This window comes from Urocitellus parryii, chromosome 5, assembly GCF_045843805.1.
Source record: "Urocitellus parryii isolate mUroPar1 chromosome 5, mUroPar1.hap1, whole genome shotgun sequence".
NCBI classification, from domain to species: Eukaryota; Metazoa; Chordata; class Mammalia; order Rodentia; family Sciuridae; genus Urocitellus; species Urocitellus parryii.
The window spans coordinates 82,017,064-82,039,808 of record NC_135535.1 but is presented as its reverse complement, the minus strand read 5'-3'; the positions used below and the strand labels follow the sequence as shown (position 1 = coordinate 82,039,808).

At 39.6% G+C, this 22,745-nt stretch overlaps 1 protein-coding gene across 1 annotated transcript in view; it reads right to left on the bottom strand.

Annotated features, from left to right (window-relative positions):
• Window positions 1-22,745, bottom strand: part of LOC113175576 (transmembrane O-mannosyltransferase targeting cadherins 1) — a 268,687-nt gene that overhangs the window by 78,192 nt on the left and 167,750 nt on the right. Inside the window, exons 9-10 of the mRNA XM_077798495.1 lie at window positions 19,512-19,633; window positions 2,805-2,972 (exon numbers count right to left, since the gene is read on the bottom strand). Coding sequence (XP_077654621.1) covers window positions 2,805-2,972; window positions 19,512-19,633 — 290 coding nt within the window. The remainder of the gene's footprint in view (window positions 1-2,804; window positions 2,973-19,511; window positions 19,634-22,745) is intronic.

Below are 22,745 nucleotides of genomic sequence, written 5' to 3'. Positions count from 1 at the left end.
CCTGACTCCATATAGACTTCCAGCTCTTCTATGGACAACCCACCCCCCATCCATATCTTACAACACAGCGCAGAATAAGAATCTGAATACCTTACACAGTGTTTACCACATGCTAGACACTGTCTTGTGCATGTTTTGCTGAGTATTTTATTCTCATGCCGTATCCTGGAGACAAATACTATTATTCTAAATTTTACAATGAAGAAGCTAAGGCACAGAGTGGTTAAATAACTTGCCTCAACTCATATAGCCATAAAATGGCAAAGCTTGGTGCCTAGCCAGAATGTCTAACTCCAGACCCCCAAGTCAACCCCTGATCCTATCCTGATGCACATGTTACCAGCAAATGTTCACTCATCTGATCTGAATATTATTCTCACAGATGAATCCACATATACATCTGGACTTGAAGGACAGAGAATAATTTTAAAGTCTCAGATTCTTAACAGGCTTCTCAGGACTTACATAAAAGACAAATCTCTCTAAACAAAAAAGAGAGAAGAAGAAGAAATCAATAGCTTTAATTTATACATTGACCACCAAAGCCCCCTGCAGAACCAAAGTCCCTTTAAGTACAAACATGGAATGGTTGTGTTTTAGTAATCAACTGTTCACTTCCTACGTACTTCCACCTAAAAGAACAGAAGCTTCTGGATGCAAAGTCAATGGACTTTTTGTTTTTCTTTTCTTAAATTGCTGGTGTCAGTCGTATGGGTTCTGAGCGCTAACTTACTGTCCTTAAAATAAACTACTGCCGGTAAAAGCCATCCCCAAAGCTGTTCTGCTTAAGCAATAAACATCACCAGAAGACACAACCACAGTTCATTTCTTTACCCAGGCACAGGCTTAACACAGTGCAGAACCGTTGCAGTTTCTCATGAAAGCACTGACTATTGAAAGTGAAAGAAACAAAACTAAGCAACAGAGACCAGAAGGAAGTTTTATTACTGAGCTTCAATAGCCCTGTGTTTTCAGAATGACCGGGAAGGAATCTACTGTGTTCTGCAAGAACTGGGTTGAATGTGGAGGGTTATGACAGTGGTTGAGCAGACTCTGTAGTCATTCTGTCATTCTGCGGCCTTAGCACGCGTGAGGCCCTGGGTTTGATGCCCAGCACAGCAAAAAGCAAAAGAATACAAAAAGAACTTTACATTGCAACAATTCCCTAAAGTGCCCATTGAAATAATGATGATGACAATGATATAGGAATAATAAAATAATCAGACATGCATTCCAAACTAATTATTTCTATTTTTAAAAAGTTAAGTTGTCATGTAGTAAAATCAGATGGATTATTTAAAAATAGTAGAGGAGTATAGTCAACTTTAGTTTTATTTATTCATTTCTTGTTCCCTTCTCATATCATTTGGACTTCCGGCTGGAAACGTTCCTCTTGCTTGGCTTTGTGAAGTCCTTGTGGAACCCCCAAGGAGCTCTGCTGCCCTAATATCACCATAGAAGTCAAAAGAAGCTTCTTTGGCTAGGTCCGTCATCTTAGCACACTGGCAGGCACTGACGGAGACTAAGGTCAAGCTCAATCAAGAGGACTTTCTTTTCCTAGGATTCTGATGTAAAGATAGATGGGTTTACCATTCATTCCCATTACTGAAAGGACACAGCAAGGAGTGTCTGGGTCCCTGTTTCCTGTTTGTGACAGGTCAGGTTCTTGACCTTCCTCTTAATTCTGCATGTTTTCCTATGCTCTTCCAAAAGCTTCTCCTTTTCTTGAGCGGTCCCAACTCTTTTGGTCATTTGTTTTCCACCAGAAAAAGTGTCAGGTACCAGCTGAACAGGGAACTGAGGGAACCATGCTAATTACATTGGCCAACTGGGTTATATAAGTGAGGGCAGAAGGAGAAGAAAACACAGGTTGGAGATCCCTGGGAGACAGGGAAATACTGTGTGACAGTAGCAAGAGAGCCAGATACTGGTCACCAGGGCTATAGCACAGGTGAGACAGACTAGGCCCCAGAGACACAGCATGATGAGTGAGTGACAGTCCCAAAGAATGTTCATATTTCCTGACAGGTTCAGGGCTGTGGATGACATTGGTATATTTTTAAACAGCTTCCATGCCACAGAAAACACTCTCTGGAGATGAAAGAGTCTTTCACTTCCTTGTTCAAAATCAATACTCAAAATAAAACAATTAGGTTACAGATCACAAGGCATTTAAAACATTCTAAAGAAGTACACATATAGCCATCTCTCTTGCTGTGTGCTCACCTTTTCCAATGACTTGACTGAACGAGAAAACTAGGCTTATCAGTTTCATTTTGTTTACAGTTGATTTTACAGTTCAACTCATCATTAGGACTCTTTCCATTTAAATTCACAGACTCAAAAAACCTTCCATGAGCCTTGCTTTCATAAATTCACTGAGAAGAGCTCATGTTAAATTTTATATAATATCATTTAAAAAAACCCTAAAGTTAAAATTTAAAATAAAATATATCTTCCATTAAAACTTTACTAAAAGTATCAGGTGCAGTGGTGCATGCTTGTAATCATAGCGGCTGGGGAGGCTGAGGCAAGAGGATCCACAAGTTCAACGCCAGCCTAAGGCACTACGCAACTCAGTGAGGCTCTGTCTCTAAATAAAATACAAAATAGGGCTAGGGATGTGGCTCAGTGGTCGAGTGCCCCTGAGTTCAATCCCCAGTACCAAAAAAGAAAAAATTTTTTTTTACTAAATTTTCTAGATTAATCAACACCACCACACCCATGCTATCTCATTTGCCGATGCAAATTTGTAAGTGAACAAATAAATGGGAAAAAGTACACATTTACCTGTCTAATCATACCTGAATAAGGACTCTCTTGACAGCCAAATTTCATTCTGTTTCACAGTTTTCCAAGAGAAAAGCAACAGCAGCAACACCGTGGACACAATCAGGGTGGTGGCCCCACATCGATTTAGCCAAGTGCAGAGCTTGCTTAACCCATGCACAAAAAGGATGCAGTAGCCCATGCTGGAAAACAGGGTAGAAGGAAACAGGGTTACTTTCGGGGATGCAGCAGATTCCCCCTGAGCATTCTATCCCATGTAACTAGCTTTCAACTAAAGCTCATTCTGTGCCAGAGAAAATACAAAGTCCCTTGTCTTGAACAACATTTTCCTGTTAGTTTTCTAAAGCTAGAGCTTTAGTATTAGTGTGGTACAAGTTCATGTTGTAGGCTCATGAAGAACAAGTTATATTGATGGGATTTTCTTGCTGACTCTGATCCAGATTTCCCGACAGGCACGAAGAATTCACATGTTATTTGAATGGGACTTTGGCACAATATTGTGTCTCCAAAAGTCTTTTGCCTTGTAGAACATGGTCTCTCACACTAACAATGTACCCAGGGACTTTTCCAGCCTGCTAGTTAGACTCAGAACATAAACTTAGTTTGTACCCATTATTGCAGTGTGCATTTTAGTTGAAATGGGCTTCTTTTCAAAGATGATGACTAATGGCTATTACAGAACATCTTAAGTCATAAAGAAGAATAAAATTACGGTATCTTCCAGTAAATGGATTGAACTGGAGACTGTCATGCTAAGTGAAATAAACCAGTCTCCAAAAGTAAAAGGACAAAACTCTTTTCTGATATGAGAAAGCTAATCTCAAATAAGGGGGCGGGGTATTAAAAACAAATAAATAGAGAGAGAGAAAGAAAGGGGAAAAAAACAGGATAGGAAATTTCATCAAAAATAGAGAAAAGGCCAGGGCATGGTAGCTTCGGAGGCTGAGGCCTTAAGTAGCTCAGCGAGACCTTGTCTCTAAATAAAATATAAAAAAAGGACTGGGGATGCGGCTCAGTGGTTAAATGCTCCTGGGTTCAATCTCCAGTATTGAAACAAAACAACAAAAAATAGTCAGAAATAAATAAACAAAAAAGAACAGCAGAGTAGATGAAAGGGAGGTGGGAAGAAAGAGGGACAGGAAAGGAGAAGAACAGTGCAATGGATCTGACTGAACTTTGATACATACATACATGAATATACCACAGTGAGTCCCAACATCAAGTATAACAACAAAACACTAATTAAAAAAAAAACAAACTATAATTAAATTGCAGAAAGTTCAGTAGAGTAGCCAGCCAGTGACTCAGAAGGCTAAGGCAGGAGGATCTCAAGTTTAATACTAGCCTCAGCAACTTAGTGAGGTCCTCAGAAACTTAGGAAGACCCTGTCTCAAAATAAAAAAAAAAATAAAAAGAGCTGGGGTGTGGCTCAGGGGTTAAACACCCCTGAATTCAACCCCCAGTACCAAAAAACAAAAACAAAGACAAATTGGTAGTGCTGAGAAATGAATTAAAGTAAATCACATTCATACTTTTGTGATTATATCAAAATGTATCCTAATGTTACATATAACTAAAAAGAACCAACTTAAAAAGAATAAAACAATTCTTTTTTTTTTTTTTTTTGTTGGCACCGAGAATTGAACTCAGAGGCAATTGGCCACTGAGCACATTCCCATCCCTATCTGTATCTTTTTTTTTTTTTTTTTGAGACAGGGTTTCACTGAGTTGCTGAGGCTGGCTTTGAACCCATGTTCCTCCTGCCTCAGCCTCCTGAGCCACGGGAATTAAAAGTATGCATCATGAATGAAGCAATCTTGCATAAAGAAACCCTACATTAGAAACTAATACCATCAGAAGCCCCCCAAAAATATAGTCCATATATTTGTTCAATTATTTTTTCACTTTTTTTTCTTTTATGTGACTTCCAATAGTCTAGGCACTAAAAACACAATGAAGAATAAAACATAAATAACTTTAGTCTGTGAATGTGGTTGGTCTTCTAAAGGGAAACAACAAAATAGTCTATTCATAAACACATATTCTTTGAAAACACACCTTTCTACCTTCTCTTCTCCTTTCCAAATACGCTTTGGTATCAAAAGTAGAAAAGTGGAGCGGGCACTGAGGTCTCTCACCTGGAGACCTTGAAGTCAAGTTAGAGCTCCATTTCTCACTTCAAGTGCTGTGAGTCAGTTGATCCAGCTCCCTAAAGTTTAGGGTTCACTGTTTGGCCAACAGGAGTCCCTGCTAAACACTGAGGATGATGACTTGAGATAAGGAGGCCCATGTCCAACATCTCCACACAAGCCCAAGTTTTGATTGCCACAAGTATAAAACAACCCCAAAATACAAATCCCCAAAACTTCTTACTGCTTTCACAACTCCTATGTTTAGCCTTAACAGTGGGAAGCTTTTCTACAAATCTTCTGTTGCTGCACAACTGAGCACACTAGTGTTAACTTGCCTGACCACAATGGTTGCTCAACTTCATAAGGTTGCTGGCCTCCTGTTCCTGCAGCCCCAGTCAGATCCCCCCAAGATAAGCAGGATGCTTCTAGGGCCATATGAAGGTCCTCTGGGCTCCATTTGGTCATTTATCAGATAGTTAACACACAGCTACTAAAGGGCAAATAGTATTTCAGACATCAAGGACATATCAGGGAACAAGATTATAATCTTTATCCTTATGGAATGCACATGGGTAGGGAGAAATAGTTAATAAATAGGCAAATAAATATAGAACATGCACATAATCATGTTACATGGATAAAAAATTAAGCAGGGAAGAGCTTGAGATTTTAATATGGGTAGTCAAAGAAAGTCTCACAGACTTTAGAGCAAAGAACTGCAACTCAAGGAAAGTGTGCCACACCGATACCTGCATCTCCAACATCAGCTCTCTTCCCATTTTTGCTTATGTTAGGCAACATGGCTAAGAGCCAACATTTATGGAATCAATCTTTTTTTTTTTTTTTTTTTTTTTTGGTACTAGGGGCCACTGAGCCACGTCCCCAGCCCTTTTATTTTTTATATTGAGACAGGGTCTTGCTAAGTTTCTGAGGGCTTCACTAAGTTGCTGAGGCTGGCTTTGAACTTGCTATCCTCCTGTCTCCGCCTCCTGAGCCACTGGGATGGAATCAATCTTTACATGTACCAAGTATTTTCTATATTTGATTTCAGTACACCTTCACAACTCTATTGATCACATTAATGTTTAACCTGAGAACACTGTGAAGAAGAGAAAGGTTAACTTGCTACATTTGGTCATATATCTAGTAAATGGCAGAGCAAAAATACAAACCCTGATTTCAGATTCCAGGGCCACACCCTATCTGCTGTCCTACAGCAGGGATTGTGATTTGACATCTTGATTCCTATATTCCTCACAGCTTATCAGAGACTATTTTCCTCCTACCCACTCCATTCAGGGCATCTTGATAGTCGTTGACTGCTTTCTTGTGGGAATTGGAGCTGCCATGTAAAGAAACCGGAGGGATGGAGGTGGTTGGAATTCCAGCAATCCACAGTAATGGCCACAAAGTGGCAGAAAACGACAGATATAATTAGCTATTTTATATGTTCACATGTTTACTGAGCACGTTCCACATGCCAAACACCATGCTCAGTACTTTTCTGGGACTTTTTACAAATCTGTAGGGCCTGGGGCAAGACGAGTGCTTTACAGATACTATCTCAATTAAACATTTTATCCCCAGTATCCTCCATTTCATACTTGAGGAAACTAAAGCTTAGAAGAGTTAAAAACTCACTCACAGCTCCAAGTGCTAGGGATGAACCAGACCTGACTACTTAAACACTATGCTGTGATCTAGAGGTTGGTAAACTCATTTTGGAAAGGGCCAGGTTGTAAGTATTTCAGGCTTTTTAGGAGTTGGACCTCACAAAACAATATCCCAGAGTTTGGGGTTCTCACAGGCTGAACTAAAAGAAGCAGTTTCAAGATCTCTCTAATGTTTCTATCTCCCCGTTTCTCAATCCTCTTTCCTGAAACGCAGGGAAGGCCTTTCTCTGAAGTTCCCTTATCTATATAAAGACTGATCCAACAAAGAGGAACATGAGTGCCTTTCATCCCCTTACAAAAATGTCACTAATGGAGGAAGATGAAACCCATAGCACAGAGGGAGAGACTGAAGATTGAATAGTACATTAGAGCCCAGAGAGCTTTGTCACAGGCCACTGCCGGTCCTTAGGCCCACTCAGCTCCCTGAACAATCACTGAATGCCCTCTACAACTGCAACCTACCCCACTTCTCTCTCTCCTATGATGAGAAAATCTAAGCTTCAGCCATCTGTCCTTCTCTGAGCTTCGGATCAAATGTGGCTCCTACATACATGTTCACATCAATAAATTCATGTGCCTTTTCTCCTGTTAACCTATTGTCAGTTCATTTCAGCAGACTTCCATATTCAGACCTGCAGAGGGGAAGCTCCTTTCACCCTCATGCAGGCCGTGAAACTTTTGTCATTTATGATCCACTCTGTAGTGGGAAAGCAGCCATCACACCACAAAAACCAATGATGTTTCAATAAATCATTTATAGAAACAGGCAGTAGGTCAGTTTGACTCATGGGCCTTACAGTTGGTTGACCCTGCTAGACCAAATGAAGGTGAGCCCATTCCTCTCCATTCGGCATGGGCATCTGTATCAAGTAACATGGTCTGTTCTCTCAAAAGTCCTTGCATTGACACATGGTTTAAAGAAATGTTAAACCACAGAAAATAATTTCTATTTAGCTTTGCAAATTTCTTAGAGAGTATCACGTTCTTAAAAACCTGACACGAATATCACAGAAATCAAGATGCTTCTCTATTATGAGAATCCATCTTTCAACATCTGCTCTAATGCAGTTCTTAGCAGCAGGGGAGAGAAACACTTTCTACATGGCTAGGGGCAGGACAAGGCTTCATATTGAAAGAGGAAAATCAAGCAAAAGAGAAACTGCATGTTTTTATGGCTTCCAGGGAGATAAAACCAGTCTAACTTGCTCTGGTTAGTTGGGTTAAGGAAACTGGGCTAAGGACAGTGCACAGAGTCAGTGCAAACCACTAAGACTGGACAAAATCACAATTGGGAGAACCCAAAGCCAAGGGCTTAGCTCAGTACAAAAATGCATTTTGAGAAGTGCCATGACTCCCCCTGCCTCCACTCTCTTCCACAAATACCATCTGCATTCACGGGACAGGGGCATCTCCAATTTGGACATAATTTTGTCAACAAGTCGCTCTGTATGCAGCATGTAGGTAACTGAAGACACCTGCCTTGTGTTTCTTCCTTAGACTTTTATGATGTACATTCAAAGAAAACTTAATAAGAATTGCAAACCAATAATATCTGTTCTTTTTCACTGGAAGAACCAATGTTTTAAATCTTCTATTTAAGAACTTTTTTGGCAGCTCACCACTGTCTACATAGTACACATGAACCCTACCTAGAAGCTTTCAGATGACAGAAGAACACTTCCCATTTTTACCAAACTGAAAAGATAACACCTTTCTACCTCTGGCCCAAGCCTTTTATGTTTGCTACAGCTTCACTTTGTGTTTAATTACCCGCAATCAAGACTCATTTGTTACTAAGGAGAGCTGAAATTCTACCTTTTAATTTGTCAACAGGCTTAAACAACCCATGGGGAGTATCTACCACCCTCGGCCAGCACAAGCAGCTAAACTAGAGGTCGCTGGAGTGAATTTCCTAAGGTATCAAATAAAACACAGACACACAATATACCTTTAAATTCAAGCCCCCTGAAAGTTCCTCTGCCCATGGCCTCAAGCTCCCCAAAATGGGAGAGCGAGGAATATCAAGAGAGGCTGATGAGAGAGAGAGCACATTTTGGAATGGTCTTTTATTGGGGGGACTCTGGTTCTTAGAAATTTCCATCCAAAAAGGTCAAGAGGGGCAGGGTTACAAGGACAGGTAAGGTAACTTGATCCTTGGTGATGTAAGAAGGCACGCCCACACATGAAGACACATTTGGCTGCATTTTTACTACTCTCAAGATGGGGCTACCGTCTACAGCCCTTAAAAGTAGCCAGATCATTGGGAATGACCAACAGTGCCTCAAACCCATCAGGAGAGGAAAACGCTGGTCACGTGATATGGCAGCCTTCCACAAGAATCTCTAAATAAAATAACAGACACAATCTTATCATTTTATTTTTAAAAAAATGTTCTGGGAATCTGAATGAACCCTGTCACTAATTAGTTTCATTTCAGTCTGTTGAATCTCCACCTTGCAAATTATCTGAAGGCTAAGATGTTATTCCAGTCTTAGGGATACTGATATGAAATGGTTAAACAGTGAAAAATGAGAGCAGGTACTTGTGACAACATAGGAAATACCAGAAAGTCAACAGAGACTCCTCAGAGCAAGCTGAACATGGAAGCTGCCGGCTGCTAGGAGCCCAGACTCATTAGTGTCCCCATTTGTAAGGTTCTTGCTTAGCATCCAGATGGCCATCTTAAGTGACAGCAAGAAAAATTTCGATTTCCCACCCAAGGGCATTTCTGAGAAAGGCTCACTACTCCCTCATATCTACCCAACACTCCACCTCTGGCATTCTTTCCTGCCCAAGGGCGTATCACCACTCCTTCATACCAACCCAAGCTTTAACCACCCCTGCCTCATAAAGGTCCTGAACCCCAAGCCTGTGTTGCATCTCTCATCTATAGAGAGATGGCCTTCATTTGTCAGCTCTGACAAATAAACTCTGGTGTGTATCTCTGCCTGCTCTCCGTCTTTCATTTCTTGCTCGCCTGTCTCCGGGTTCCTCGATTTCCTTTCAGGATTTCTGCCCTATTATTTCTCTATCATTTAATGGACGGAGACATTTTCCAGAAGATTGAACGTATCTGGAAGGAAGGGCTTTTTATTTTCCAAGAAAAGAATCGCCAAAGGGACCTTTGAGCATGTCCCTAGTTCCTGAGTTCTAGGGTAGGTATGAAAAGCTTTTTTATGTATTGTTTTCCATGAATAGGTTTCTTCGGTTCCATACACTGGAAAAGAACAGAAGAAACCTGTATCTATGGAACACCTGGTGGGGAAACAGCATTGCTTTGACCTTCTGAGAATCTGATTCTCTTTTACCTCTTTGAAAATGTGATGCTTCCTCTTAACCTGAGACCTCCACTGGTAAGTACAGCAGGGCTCTGGTATAAGAAAAATCTTTGTTTTTGAATCATTTTGTCTCCTAGGCATCTAGCAGTGGACAGGGGCTGATTCTTGAGAATAGACAAACCACTGCAGGTGACGATGTCAGAAACAAACATGAAACAAAGGTTGACTAGGAAACCAACCAGACCAAGCTGGTCTTGAAAATAAGAGACCCATGATTATCACCAGGAGAACTGTCCCAATGCAGAACCTGCTCCTTTCCCCTTGTTGGTGTTTTTAATCCAGGACTGGCTGGCTTCCCTTTCTGCTTGGATCACACAGTCTCAACTAAGTTTTCCAAGTAGGCCCAAAAGGCCTTTGGCCAGGCAGAGTGGCGTATGCCTGTAGTCCCAGTGACTCAAGGGGCTGAGGCCAGCCTTGGCAACTGAGTGTGGCACAAAGTTACACAAACTTATAAGACGTTGGCCCTAGTAAAAGCAAGACAATAGAGGTTTCCAAAAGAGTAAGGAGGATTTTGGAAGGTTATGATATTTACATAAGAATTTTCTGTATTTTCCTGTACAGAACTCAAAATGAACAAAATAATTTCATCAATAACAAGGGATCTTGATGGGGGAGAGGCTGAAATGGTAACACTTATGTCTACTCACGTGCTCCAGGCAAAGCCAGAGCTGACCATGTTGAACCTGGGGCATGTGACATTAGCAGTTGACTGTTTCCCCTCCATCTCCAAAGGCAACACCCAACACCTAACCCCCAACACGAAGATGCTACCCTGCTCAGCTAGCATTGTTCATTCCAGAGCTCCCTTTTGAATTGCTTCCTTGGAGCACATAAGGTTAGAAAACAAAGGAAGAAGGAGAAGGAAGTCAGGGGAAGGGGGAGAAGGACAGGCCTACAGCTATGTGACTTTGATTTCCTTTGACTTTGATTCACCCAATCTCCTTATTTGTAAAGGGCAGATTGAAATAATGACTTGCAATTACCTAGCACAGCTTACAACATTTTTCACATGTTATCCTGTTTAGTCTCGTCTGAATCTAAATTACACTGTCCAAATTTTACTTTCAAATCTTGGTTTCCAATACATTTGCTTTCCACCATGTAAGATTTAACAGACATAAACATTCCTCTTTTATAACCGAGTTTCACAAAATTAAGGCCATTATTCCAGTCCAGTAAATAACTGTTCGAACTTATCTACACCTCATGCCCTAAGCTAAGAACAATTGATTGAGCACAACAGATTGGATAATTGATCTTCAGCCCACAAGTAGCTTGATCTCCTCTCTGATCACTTCATTCTGGCCACTGTTGTTCTATTGATATTTGTCTGTGGTTTGCAATCTCTAGCACAGTTGGGTCCCTCAGTAAAGCCTTCTGGCCGCCCTTCCTGATCATGACCTGTACACAGCACTTATCCCCAGATGGCTTGGTGACTTAACCCTGCCTTCCTACTGGGTTCACCCTGGGTGCCTCCCTACTGGGTCACTGCCCTTGAGAGCATTGGACAAGGTCTCACTCCTAAATTCACACCCTCCTCTGAGTTCAGGTCTCAATGGGCTGAATGGAACAGTTCCTGCTACAGTATAGCAAGAGCAAAGAACAAACCCATTCAAGCCAAAAGCTGTCCCTTCTTAGCTGATGGTATTCTGAAGTAAAACTGTAACTAACTTTCAAAACCCTAAGTAGGCTAATAAATCAGCAGGAAGCCTCTGACTGCTTGATGCGGGAGTTGTTTTCCAATGAGGGTTGGAGATGCAGGGAGGAATACATTGTGAGAGAGACTCGGGCTTCTTTTGAAATATACTGACAAACATGGGAGACACCATGTTTTAAAAGAATTAGAATACTTCTCTAAGGTAAAAAGATTTCTTCTTTTCATTACTCAAATTTTGTATTTTCCCACTAATCTTCCACCAATGGTATCAATAACCTTCATTTTTTTCTTTCTCGTCAGATCATATGGTGACCTGACTTTACGGTTTACCAGTATACCTATACACAGCATTTCTCCTTTATGTTTGTTTCCTCATTCTTGTTAGGACAAAAGAACCTTTTTGTTTTAAGATAACCATGATTGAAATTCCTAAAAAAATGGTTTCATAGCCAAAGCTAATGAATAATTCAGCGAATTGGGGAAATTTAGTCAACATTTACATTTTCTTACATCTATACGCACATATTCTCAGAGGGCAGGTGTGCCTGACTTCATGACCATAAAATCTTTAATCCACTTTCTAGGTTTTTAGTTAAGTGGCCCATTAATAAGCCCACCTTGCTTTGTCTGAACCACTAATGTACTGTACTATGAGAATGTTAAACAATGAATCTTAAAAGGTGAATCTCTGAATACCTAGCCTTGCCTAGTTCCGGGACTTTCTGCCATTCTTGTGACCTGGTCTCCACAAAATCTAGTGATGTATTACCTGTGGCTCAACTTTGGCTCATCCTTACCAGTCATGGCCTTAGACCACAGTCTATGCATCACCCTGACTTCAAGCTCCTGCTGAGATACTAGGCCTCAGCCCACTTTGTGAATCTCACTGGACCTCACCTGGACAGGCAAACACCTAACCCAGACTCACGGCTGCCTTGTGTCCTGCTGGCTGCCTGTGCCATCATCTCGTGTAGAGCATGGGCTGGCGGTGCTCATGTGACTTTTCTAAGTGGCAGGGCCCCCTTTCCTCCCAACACCCATTCCTCTTGCTGCTTGCCTACATGAATTTCTAAACTTCACCAGCTCCTGCTGTCCTGAAGGGCTCTGCATTCCCTCATAACAGAGCCCACACCAACGCCTTCCGAAGCTTTCTTGCACCACTACCAGGCCCTGCAGAGAGCCTGACCTCATGGCACATGGACTCCCTCCCTTTCCTGCTTTACCCAGGGTGCTGTCTGCCCTCCCCCATTGGATCTCTCCTGGGGAATCTGAGCAGACACAGGCAGACACACCAGGATAGTTTTTCTTTTCTAACTATGAAAAGAAAAAAAGAAAAAAAAAAGCAACCCACAAACAAAAAATAGTACATAAGGCCTAAAGGGGGCGGGAGGATCAAGGTTTTTCATAGTTATCTAAGACATAGGAAGCTTGAAATTTGCAGCTGTAAGGGACCTTAAAGATCATGTAGTCAACCTCCTTATGTCAGAGAAAACATTCAGCCTTTGTTTTTTTGGGACTGGCTGACTTCACTTAGCATTATCTTCTCCAATGCCATCCATTTACCTGCAAATGCCATGGTTTTGTTCATTTTTAATGCTGAGTAAAACTCCATTTTACTGATGGACATCATGTATGAAGCACATGTATGAAGTACATGTATGAAGCCTTGAATTGGGTGTCAACATACTTTATATACAAACAGAGAGATACAAAAATTGTGGTATATATGTGTATTAAGAATTGTAATACAAAAAACCAACAACAAAGTACATGTATACTTCATATACAGAGATATGAAAAACTGTGCCCTATACAGGTAATAGGAATTATAATGCTTTCCACTGCTGTCGTGTAGTTAAAAAAATAAAAAAATTATTAAAAAAAGATCATGTAGCACTGTGGATATAGCAGTTTGAGATTTCTAAAACCAGTAAATACTTCTAAAGAAGTGGGGTGGGTGGGAGAAGAGGGATGTCCAGAGGACTGTCTATGGCTCTGCTGACAAGGAGACTGAGGACACAGGAAGGATAAAAATCTCACAAATTTCTAACTATGAAAAACTCCTTTCTCCTTTCACTCCCTTCCCCAATTTAGCCTCAAACAGTGAAAACTATCAAGCAGCTTTAATCAGCATTTGGAAACTACAGAGCATCTGGGAACTATCCACCCGGTATCTTAGAAAACTAGTCGCCTCACCCATTCAATGACTCCCGAGACTGCTTGGCCGTGGGTGGCACTGGGCTGCACTGATTCCCATTTTAACCTTCTTCCTCTGGATTTGCTCAAGTGAGTTTCTGAGATTTCCCTGTGGATACTCTCATTGGGCCAATTTAGATTCACTTCAAATAATCATGACCCTCGTCCAGCAGCTCTGAAGGAACATGTGTATAGATAAATGGACGTGGAAGGGCCAGACCATCAGATGACAGAGGTAGTGTGACTTCAGAGATCAACCTTCTCGTTTTCCCCTCTGAAAAACAGATACTGCAGTATTGTTTTAATAGCTACTTGTGTAAAATTTTAAAAATTTCACTTTGAGTTGATAGGTAAGATTTAAAGAGGTTTCTCAAACTTAAAAATGAGTGAGGCTAAGAGCTGGGGATGTGGCTCAAGCGGTAGCGCGCTGGCATGCGTGCGGCCCGGGTTCGATCCTCAGCACCACATAAAAATAAAGATGTTGTGTCCGCCAAAAACTAAAAAATAAATATTAAAAAAAAATTCTCTCTCTCTCTCTCTCTCTCTCTCTCTCTAAAAAAAAAAAAAAAATGAGTGAGAGTCACCCTTCCTCCTTGTCTACTATGTCCATAAGCTCAGGGGATATAAGATACAAATGGCATCCCTTTTTCCTTTTTTCCCCTCAGATTCATGCCATCCAACTTCTTGTGTAGCCTCAGTAATTCTTGATTGTGTCTATCCCCAAATATTTTTCTACCTTCAATTCCTGTCTATTCCTTTCCCTTTTCTACTCATTGAAGTTTTCCTAAAGTAGCTAAGGAATTTGCTCTTTGGCACTGAAGTGAATAAATCATCCTGAATCTGGCATGTGGGTGAATGTTAAATTACTTTATATAACTTTATTTGAAAGCTTTCATCAACTATTTCTGCTTCATCAATTTCCAGAAATTTCAGTCCTTTGGAGTCTTCTAGTGCAGTTTGTACAAAATACAGAAAAGATAGCCATAAAATTATATGCTTCTCTTGGGATCAGAATCAGAGATCAAAATCTGTTTAAGAATGAATTCAACCTCCAACTCTCTTGCCTGTTCAAAAAGGACATCCACAAAGTGGGCATTTATCACCAAAAGAAAATATTATTCCAATTTATTTTGATGGTAAAAACTCTGACCCTAAACACCAGGGAGTGCCAGGCAAATAGCTGGTTTCTGCCCTTTTTATCCACAGATTTCCAAGTGCAAATGAGAGGAAGATTATATTTTGGGTGTTTTCTGGGCTAGGCTGGAGGAAGAAGAGAAGCCGGAAGATTTAAGGGTTTTTTTCCTAGTTAGGAATAAAAGTCAGGGGTGGAAGGGACTGTCAGTCTGACTCATACTAGACCCTTCTTGTAGAATGGCCACATCAGCCTCCTGGGACTGAGGAGATTTACCCAGGCTTCAGTAGGGCTGGATATGTCTTCTGTGACAGTCAGGTATGAGCACCTTAGGCTAGAGGCCAGGATTTGGCTTCATAATAACTTGAAACAAACATATAACGAGACAAAATTCACCTTTTTTCCCTCTTTTTTCCTCCTGGTGCTGGGAATTAAACTGAGGGCCTCCCACATAGTAAGCACACACACTACCACTGAGCCACATCTCCATGCTGAGCTTTTGGTTCATATTCTATTGTTCCCTAAAGTTTGTGAGCCAACACATAATTTCTGCATAAAGATGACCTGCATTTTCAGGGATGTCAGTGAGGACATCATATATATTTTCCTCAAAGAGCCTGGGCACTAATGAGGTAGAAAGTGGCTGTTTCAAGACAAGGTCAACAACAGAAGGAGATTCGTGCAGAGAAGATTTCTAATTGTGTAAAAGGTTGAGAACTGGGGGTACAGCTCAGTGGTAGAAGCACTTGCCTAGCATGCACAAGGCCCTGGATTTGATCCCCAGAACTAGGAAAAAAAATAACAAGGAAAGAAGAAACAGTTTGGTTTAGGAGATATTCTGCATCATGGTCAAATTCTATCTTCAGGTTTATTAAATGAAGCAAGTATTATCCAGTGCTTTGACACCTCCAGGAGACCCACAGCATCCACCCCACTCTGCTTGGCCCTAGAGAGGACTTCAAATGTTCTATCCCCAATTATCTACTATTCTCCACTAAGACAGGGCAGCTGGTCACTATTAGGTAAAATCTGTTTGTGAAAAAGTCTGTCATTTTTCAAGATAGCTCAATATTTACAAAATGGTTCTGGTGAAGTCATTAGAAACCCTGAAGCTACAGCAGTGTGTTCACACGGGCTTCAATTACTGACAATCTAGGCCACTTCACTTGCACAACACAATAGATAAAAAGGAATCCAGTGCCTAAGTAAAGACGCTCCCTTGCTAGTTTAGTTACAACAATGACTGTGGAAAGGTTGGGATTCCTTAGAGATGTGACATCCCATTGAAATATTCCTAGGCTTCCTCTCACCCCAAGTTTCCAAAATCCAGGTTACACTCAAACGTAGTCAGGACTGCAGACCCAGTGGAATGACCTGGGTCCCCCAGGATCATCTTTCAGAAACAGGAAAGCACCTCCACCTCCTTGATCACATGGCTTGGACATCTGCTGAGACTACACCACTACAAGAAGCAGCAGTCATGATGCGCACGGTAATGACGTGCATGTGAATCCAGAAGTCACAGGGCAGCAAAGAGAAACACTCAGAAATGACAGCTTAGCAACAACGCTGCAATACATGGATGCAGGAACTTGGACAGAAAAGGACAGTCATCTTCTTAATGCAGGCTAGCTTACTGAATCTGTTTTTGGATGCCTCTTCACTGAGTTTGCCAAATGAAGCAAATCCAAATTGGTTCCCAAAGGCAGGCACTTGCTCTTAACTAAACTGATGCTTTCTTCATATGCAACAATTTTATTGTAACCCAAGTCAGATTATTCCTAGGAAAAATGAGCATTTTATTTCTAGACAAATATATAGTACCACAGGAAGGGCCACTGAGACATGGCAAATGTGAAGAGCCTGAGCTGGCATGAGCTGGGTGGTGTGTGGAGGACATACCTGCCCGGGCAAGAGAAAGCCCTGACTTTAATGAAAACACCCCACAAACTACTGATGGTGCCACTGTAGGCTTCCATAATATGAGAGCCTTCCTTCTCCCTCCACCAATGATCTCCTGTGTCTGGACTCAGAAAGCAGTTCCTTGCACTTGTCATTCTCTGTCACCCAGAACCCCAAATTCCTGAGGATTCAGATCTCAGGATTCTTGGCAATACCAAGTCTCTATCACTAAATGGAGTTGAACTGAAATTGCTTTATTATGTTTCCATTTTCTTCTTTTTCTTTCTATCAAAATGAAATAAGGTCTGCAAGGTGAGACAAGAGTCAGGAGAGAATATTTGCATTCCAGCTCTGCTACTTACTAGCTGTATCACCTCGAGTGAGTTATTAACTCTCTCAAAGCCATTTCTGTAACATAATGATCATGGTATCGGCGTTTATCAACAACACTGCTACTTAATATTCACTGGCCACGTATGATGCCAAACACTTCCTAAGTTCTGTATATGGTTATCTCATTTAATGATCACAGGATCCCATTGAGTTGTGTGTTGCTATTATCCCTATTTTATATAATCAAGAAACTGAAGCTGGGAGAAATCACACTGATATTGAAGTAGGAATTTCAAGGCAGGCCCTCTCACTTGATGGGGCAGGCAGTGAACCGCTAGATATAGCATGAATTAATGGACATAATGACAACATCCTTAGCATGGAGACTGAAATATGATAAAAGCTCAATAAATGCTTGAATACAACTAATGGTAAAATGGTATTAAAGAGCAGAATAGTATTGTAAAGAATATTAAGTCTTATGAAATACTCCATTTTGTCAGTCATCAGTTAATGAACTCTTTCAAGGCAGATACTGCAATTACTTTTTTTTGTAGCCTCAGATCCTACTGTATCATTTATGATAAAAAGTACTCTATAAGCTCTGATAAATGAAGAACCTGGAGGCATTAGTACTATAGAAAAAAGCTGACTAAAGATACTTTCACCTTACTTAAGCAAAAACATCACAGCTGGGCAGAGTGGCACATGTCTGTAATCCCAGCTTCTGGGGAGGCTGAGGCAGGAGGATTACAAATTTGAGGCCAGTCTCAGCAACTGAGGGAGATCCTGTCTTAAAACGAAATTTAAAAAGAGAGCTGGAGTTTTAGCTCAGTAGTAGAGTATTTGCCTACCATGAGCAAGGACCTGGTAGGTCCTTTGTGGTACCCTTAGTACCACAAAAGGGATTAAAAAAAAATTACACAGATTGATGTTGCCTTTTGCCCTTCTATAAATTAGTATGGCAACTTCTCAAAAGCCTTTTAGCTGTAAGTAACACAAAATACAAAGAATTGTGCTGTATATTTGTCTGTGTCAAATAATATTTATCAAACAATAACTTCCTTTCCAAATTGTTCTAGGATACCTAAAACAAAATAAAGGCTACCCTTGGCCAAGCCCTACCCAAGTTTAAACATAATGCTGCATAAGCATAAACTTAGGAAAGCTATAGTTTTGGTTTGGGAGAATTGGAGATTATAAATCTCATTTCTAATTAAAAGTGTTTTTAAATTCCTAGTGCAATATCATAAACAAAAATAATGATTTTCTTAAAATATTTTGGATTATATTGCCTTTTTAAAAAATCCATTCTTATAGAACTTATAAAAGTTATTATTGAACTTTTATAAAAATGAACTATTCAAAAAGGCAACATTGTAGACCAAAATACTAAATTTATGGAGTTTACTAAAATCTCAGTTTTAGAAATGAGAAAATCTGGTGCAGAAAACCATCATGTCTTGCTCAAGGTCACACAACTGGTAAATGGCAAAACTAAGCCTATCTCCTGCTTCAATGGTATTTCTGGGCATCTGAAAAGAAAAGTGGTCTTGGAACAATGACATTTGATTGTTAAGAGGGCAGACCAGCTTCAGCACAGTTCAAACATGCTCAGAGCTAAGTACATTATATATGCATACATCTATGAATATCCTTTATAATTTTTAAATTACTTTTATTTCACACAATTTTTTTCTTTTTTGGTACTTAGGATTGAACCCAGGGGTGCTCAACTACTGAGCCACATCCCCAGCTCTTTTTCATATTTTATTTCTAGACAGGGTCTTGCTGAGTTGCTAAGTGCCTCACTAAGTTGCTGAGGCTGGCTTTGAACTAGCAATCCTCCTGCCTCAGCCTCCTAAGCCACTGGGATTACAAGCTTGTGCCACCATGCCCAGCTTCATAGGGATTTTCTTGAGGATAAATTTTCTTGAGATTATTCCCACTTTTAAATTAAAGAAAAAGAGAGGGCAAGGAAGAAGATTATAAACATAATAATTTTATGCAAATCAATAAATATTTCTGAAAATTTATAATAATTATATTTAATAAAACATTTGGACAAGATGGTGTGGTAAGCAACTGCAGCTAATGTTCTAAATATACTGAAGTCAGTATTCCAGTTTAACTGTGAAGTTGTAATGGACAGAGAACCACTGGGAACTAGAGTGAATGTCACCAGCATGGTCTCACCCAACCTTCTGTGTGGCTGTCTGAAGCCTGAGGTGATCAAGTCTGAGCTGTTTGAGGACCTAACTCTCATCACCCCAAGGATGGTCTCTCTGGAACCTTCGGTGTTGGTTGAGGAGGGTGGGAGGGCGGGGCTGGTAAAGAGCAAATTGCTGTGATAATTACCTAGGTGTGTAAAGGACTCTCTCGGCCACCACAAAACCCACCCTGAAGAAGAGGTTGCTGGCTGGAATGAACGGGAACACCAGGAACAGCAAGCCCACTAAAACTTCCTTGTGCTCCAGTCTCTGAAACACAAAATAGCGAAGGACAAATCAATTTTGGTTTAATTCCACTTCAGTCAGCAGTTAACCACCTCTTCCAATTTCGATTCTCAGTGAAGGAGTGAATAAATCCGAGCCCGTGAACCTTCTGACCAGCGAGCTGAGTTTATCACACAAAGCCCCAGGCTGGGACAGCTGGCCTGTCCAATCACCCATAGCAGCCCGACACACACCTGCCACCAGAAACATCTGATGCTGGTACAGTGTGGTCCCTGACCCCTGCTCCTTGCTCTGAGCGGGCGCTGCGGCAAGCCTGCTTCTTGGTTCTGGCCCTTTTCAGATTCCTTGTCCCTGCAGGAACCTTGGGACAGTCCAGGGAGCAAAGCTGCTGGGTAGACTACAGCACACAGGCACCAGAGGGAATTTAATTATGTCCCCTCTCCAAAAGAGAACACTTTTAGAAGAAAAGAAAAGAAACACTGGGAAAAGGTATAGGGATACTGATGGTAAAATTTAGAATACCTATGTGGAGGACTCCATTGAGCCCCCAAATTTCTTTACCACCTCTCAAATGAAGCCAATAAAACAAGTATTTAAGCATCTATTCCACATATTTTTTTGTAATAAAAAAATCATCACACAATTTCATTAAATTGACAAATGCTCTTTTTCCAATATTTGTAAAGATTTTTCTTAATCGTTATAGAATTAAAATTTGCATAATGCATGAATTCGTTTTTATAGATTTTTAATTAAAATTTCTTTGGTACGATAATATGTTGTAATGAAAACTATAAAAAAACCATTTATATTTCCACATGCATATATGATATAGATAGATGCATTTGAAGAGAGTTCTATTTAAAACAGGCCTTACATTTATTGATTTTATTATTTTTTTAAGTCTAAGAAGAAAACCAAATAGAACTTTCCATTTTACAAGATTAAATGTTTCCTATAAATATAAACAGTTAAAACAGTGTAATTATTTTAATAATTGAAAAAGAATAAATAAAAGAATTTCATAAATATAAATAAAACTCCCTAATGGAAATTACAAATGCTTTAAGTATGCAAAGTAAAAGATGTTAAAGATCCTGGCTATTTGTCATCTGGATTTTATTAAAGTCTGTTTTCCTAACTATAACAGTATAGAGTAGTAAAATTTCTATGAGCAATTCCATATATTTTGGAAGTTTACCTTAAATAATTAAATAGTTCCATTAGTAATGATCTCATTTTTATTTAAATAAACCATTCCCTTTAGAAGAAAAGTAAAAATATATAAATTATATCACAAGTTTTCAACTCAAGTGGATACAAAAGAAATGTTATATTTCTAAGGTTCTACCAAAATTGACAAAAAAAAGGTAAAAGAAAAAGAAGAGCAAAATTTTATTTAAAATCTGCAAATTACCTTTGTAATTTAGATTATACTTAAAATTTACAAAGTACATTTCAGTTCAAGAACTTAAGGGATGTAATTTAATAAACAATAAACATCTTAATAATAATCCTATGACATCAAATGCAGGTATTTCTTGCTAACATTAAAAATAAATCTGAAAGTGAATGTCTTATCATGTGGTCCTTATTAATTCTGAGCTTATGGTTGAATAGCTCACTGATATTCTCTTTGTGTAGGTGCATTTTTAGTTTTTACAATAGCTGATTACTTCTCTTGGCTCTTTCCAAAAGCTAAAATACCTTTTTTTTTTTTTTTTAAATCCTGCCCTCCAATGTTTCTTTATTTTGGTTTAAAACAACAAATGAAAAAAAAAGACAAGTAAGATTGACAAACCCTCAGCCAACTCTCTTTCCATGTATGAGAGAAAATATTTGACCCTTGATTTTCTGAGACTCACTCCACTTGGAGTGATATTCTCTATTTCTGACAATTAATCGGCAAAGGTCATAATTTCATTATTCTTTATTGGTTAAGTAAAGAACCATTATGCACATGCCACAATTTCTTAATCCTAATACTGAGGGGCAAATGGGATGATTCTATAATTTGGCTACTGTGAATTGTTCTGCTATAAACATCGAGGGTATGTTGCTCTAGTCTGCTTTTATTAGTTCTTCTGGAAAAATACCATGAAGTGGGATATCTGGGTCATATAGTGGTTCCATTCCAAGTTTTTTGAGGAATCTCCACACTGCTTTTCTTGTTCCTGTTTTTAGAGGAAATGTATTCACTTTTTCTCTGTTCAGTATGATGTTGGTTTTGAGTTTCTTGTACATAGTCTTTACAATGTTAAGGTAAGTTCCTTGTATCACTGACTTTTCTAGTGTTTTTAACATAAATGGATGCTGGATTTTATCAAAGTCCTTTTCTGCATCTATTGAGATGATCATTTGATTCTTCTTCTTAATTCATTTGTGTGGTGAATTACATTTATTGATTTGAACATGTCGAACCAATCTTGCATCCCTGGGATGAAACCCATTTGATCATGATGTATTATCTTCTTAATGTGTTTTTGGATGTGGTTTGCTACGATTTTATCAGGGATTTTTTCATTTATTTTAATCAGGGATATTGTTCTGTAGTTTTCTTTCCTTGATATGTCTTTGCTTTTGGTATGATGGTTATACTGGCTTCATAGAATGTATTTGGACTTCTTCCTTCTCTTTCAACTTCATGGAATATTTTGAGGAGGACTGGAATTAGTTACACTTTAACAGTCTGGTAAAACTAAGCTGAGAATCTATGTGGACTTGGGCTTTTCTTTGTTGGAAGGCTTTTAATTGCTGTTTCAATTTCATTACTTGATATTGGTTTGTTCATGTTTTCTAAATGTCTTCATGGTTCACTCTGGGCATGTCATACATGGCTAGAAATTTGTCAATATCTTCCATTTTATTGGAGTAAAAATTTTCAAAAGTTTCTAATGATCCTCTGGATTTCAGAAGTGTGTGCTTATGTTTTCTTTTTCATCTCTAATTTTGTTCATTTGGCTCTTCTAAACCTTTGGTTAGTTTGGCTGGGGGTTTGTCAATCTTGTCTTTTTATTCATTTGTTGTTTTTAGAGATACATTGTATATGTTCATGGAGTTCACCCATTCCATTTAGCATCTCATTCCTGTGGTTGTACATGATGTACAGTTACACTGGTTATGTATTCATATATGA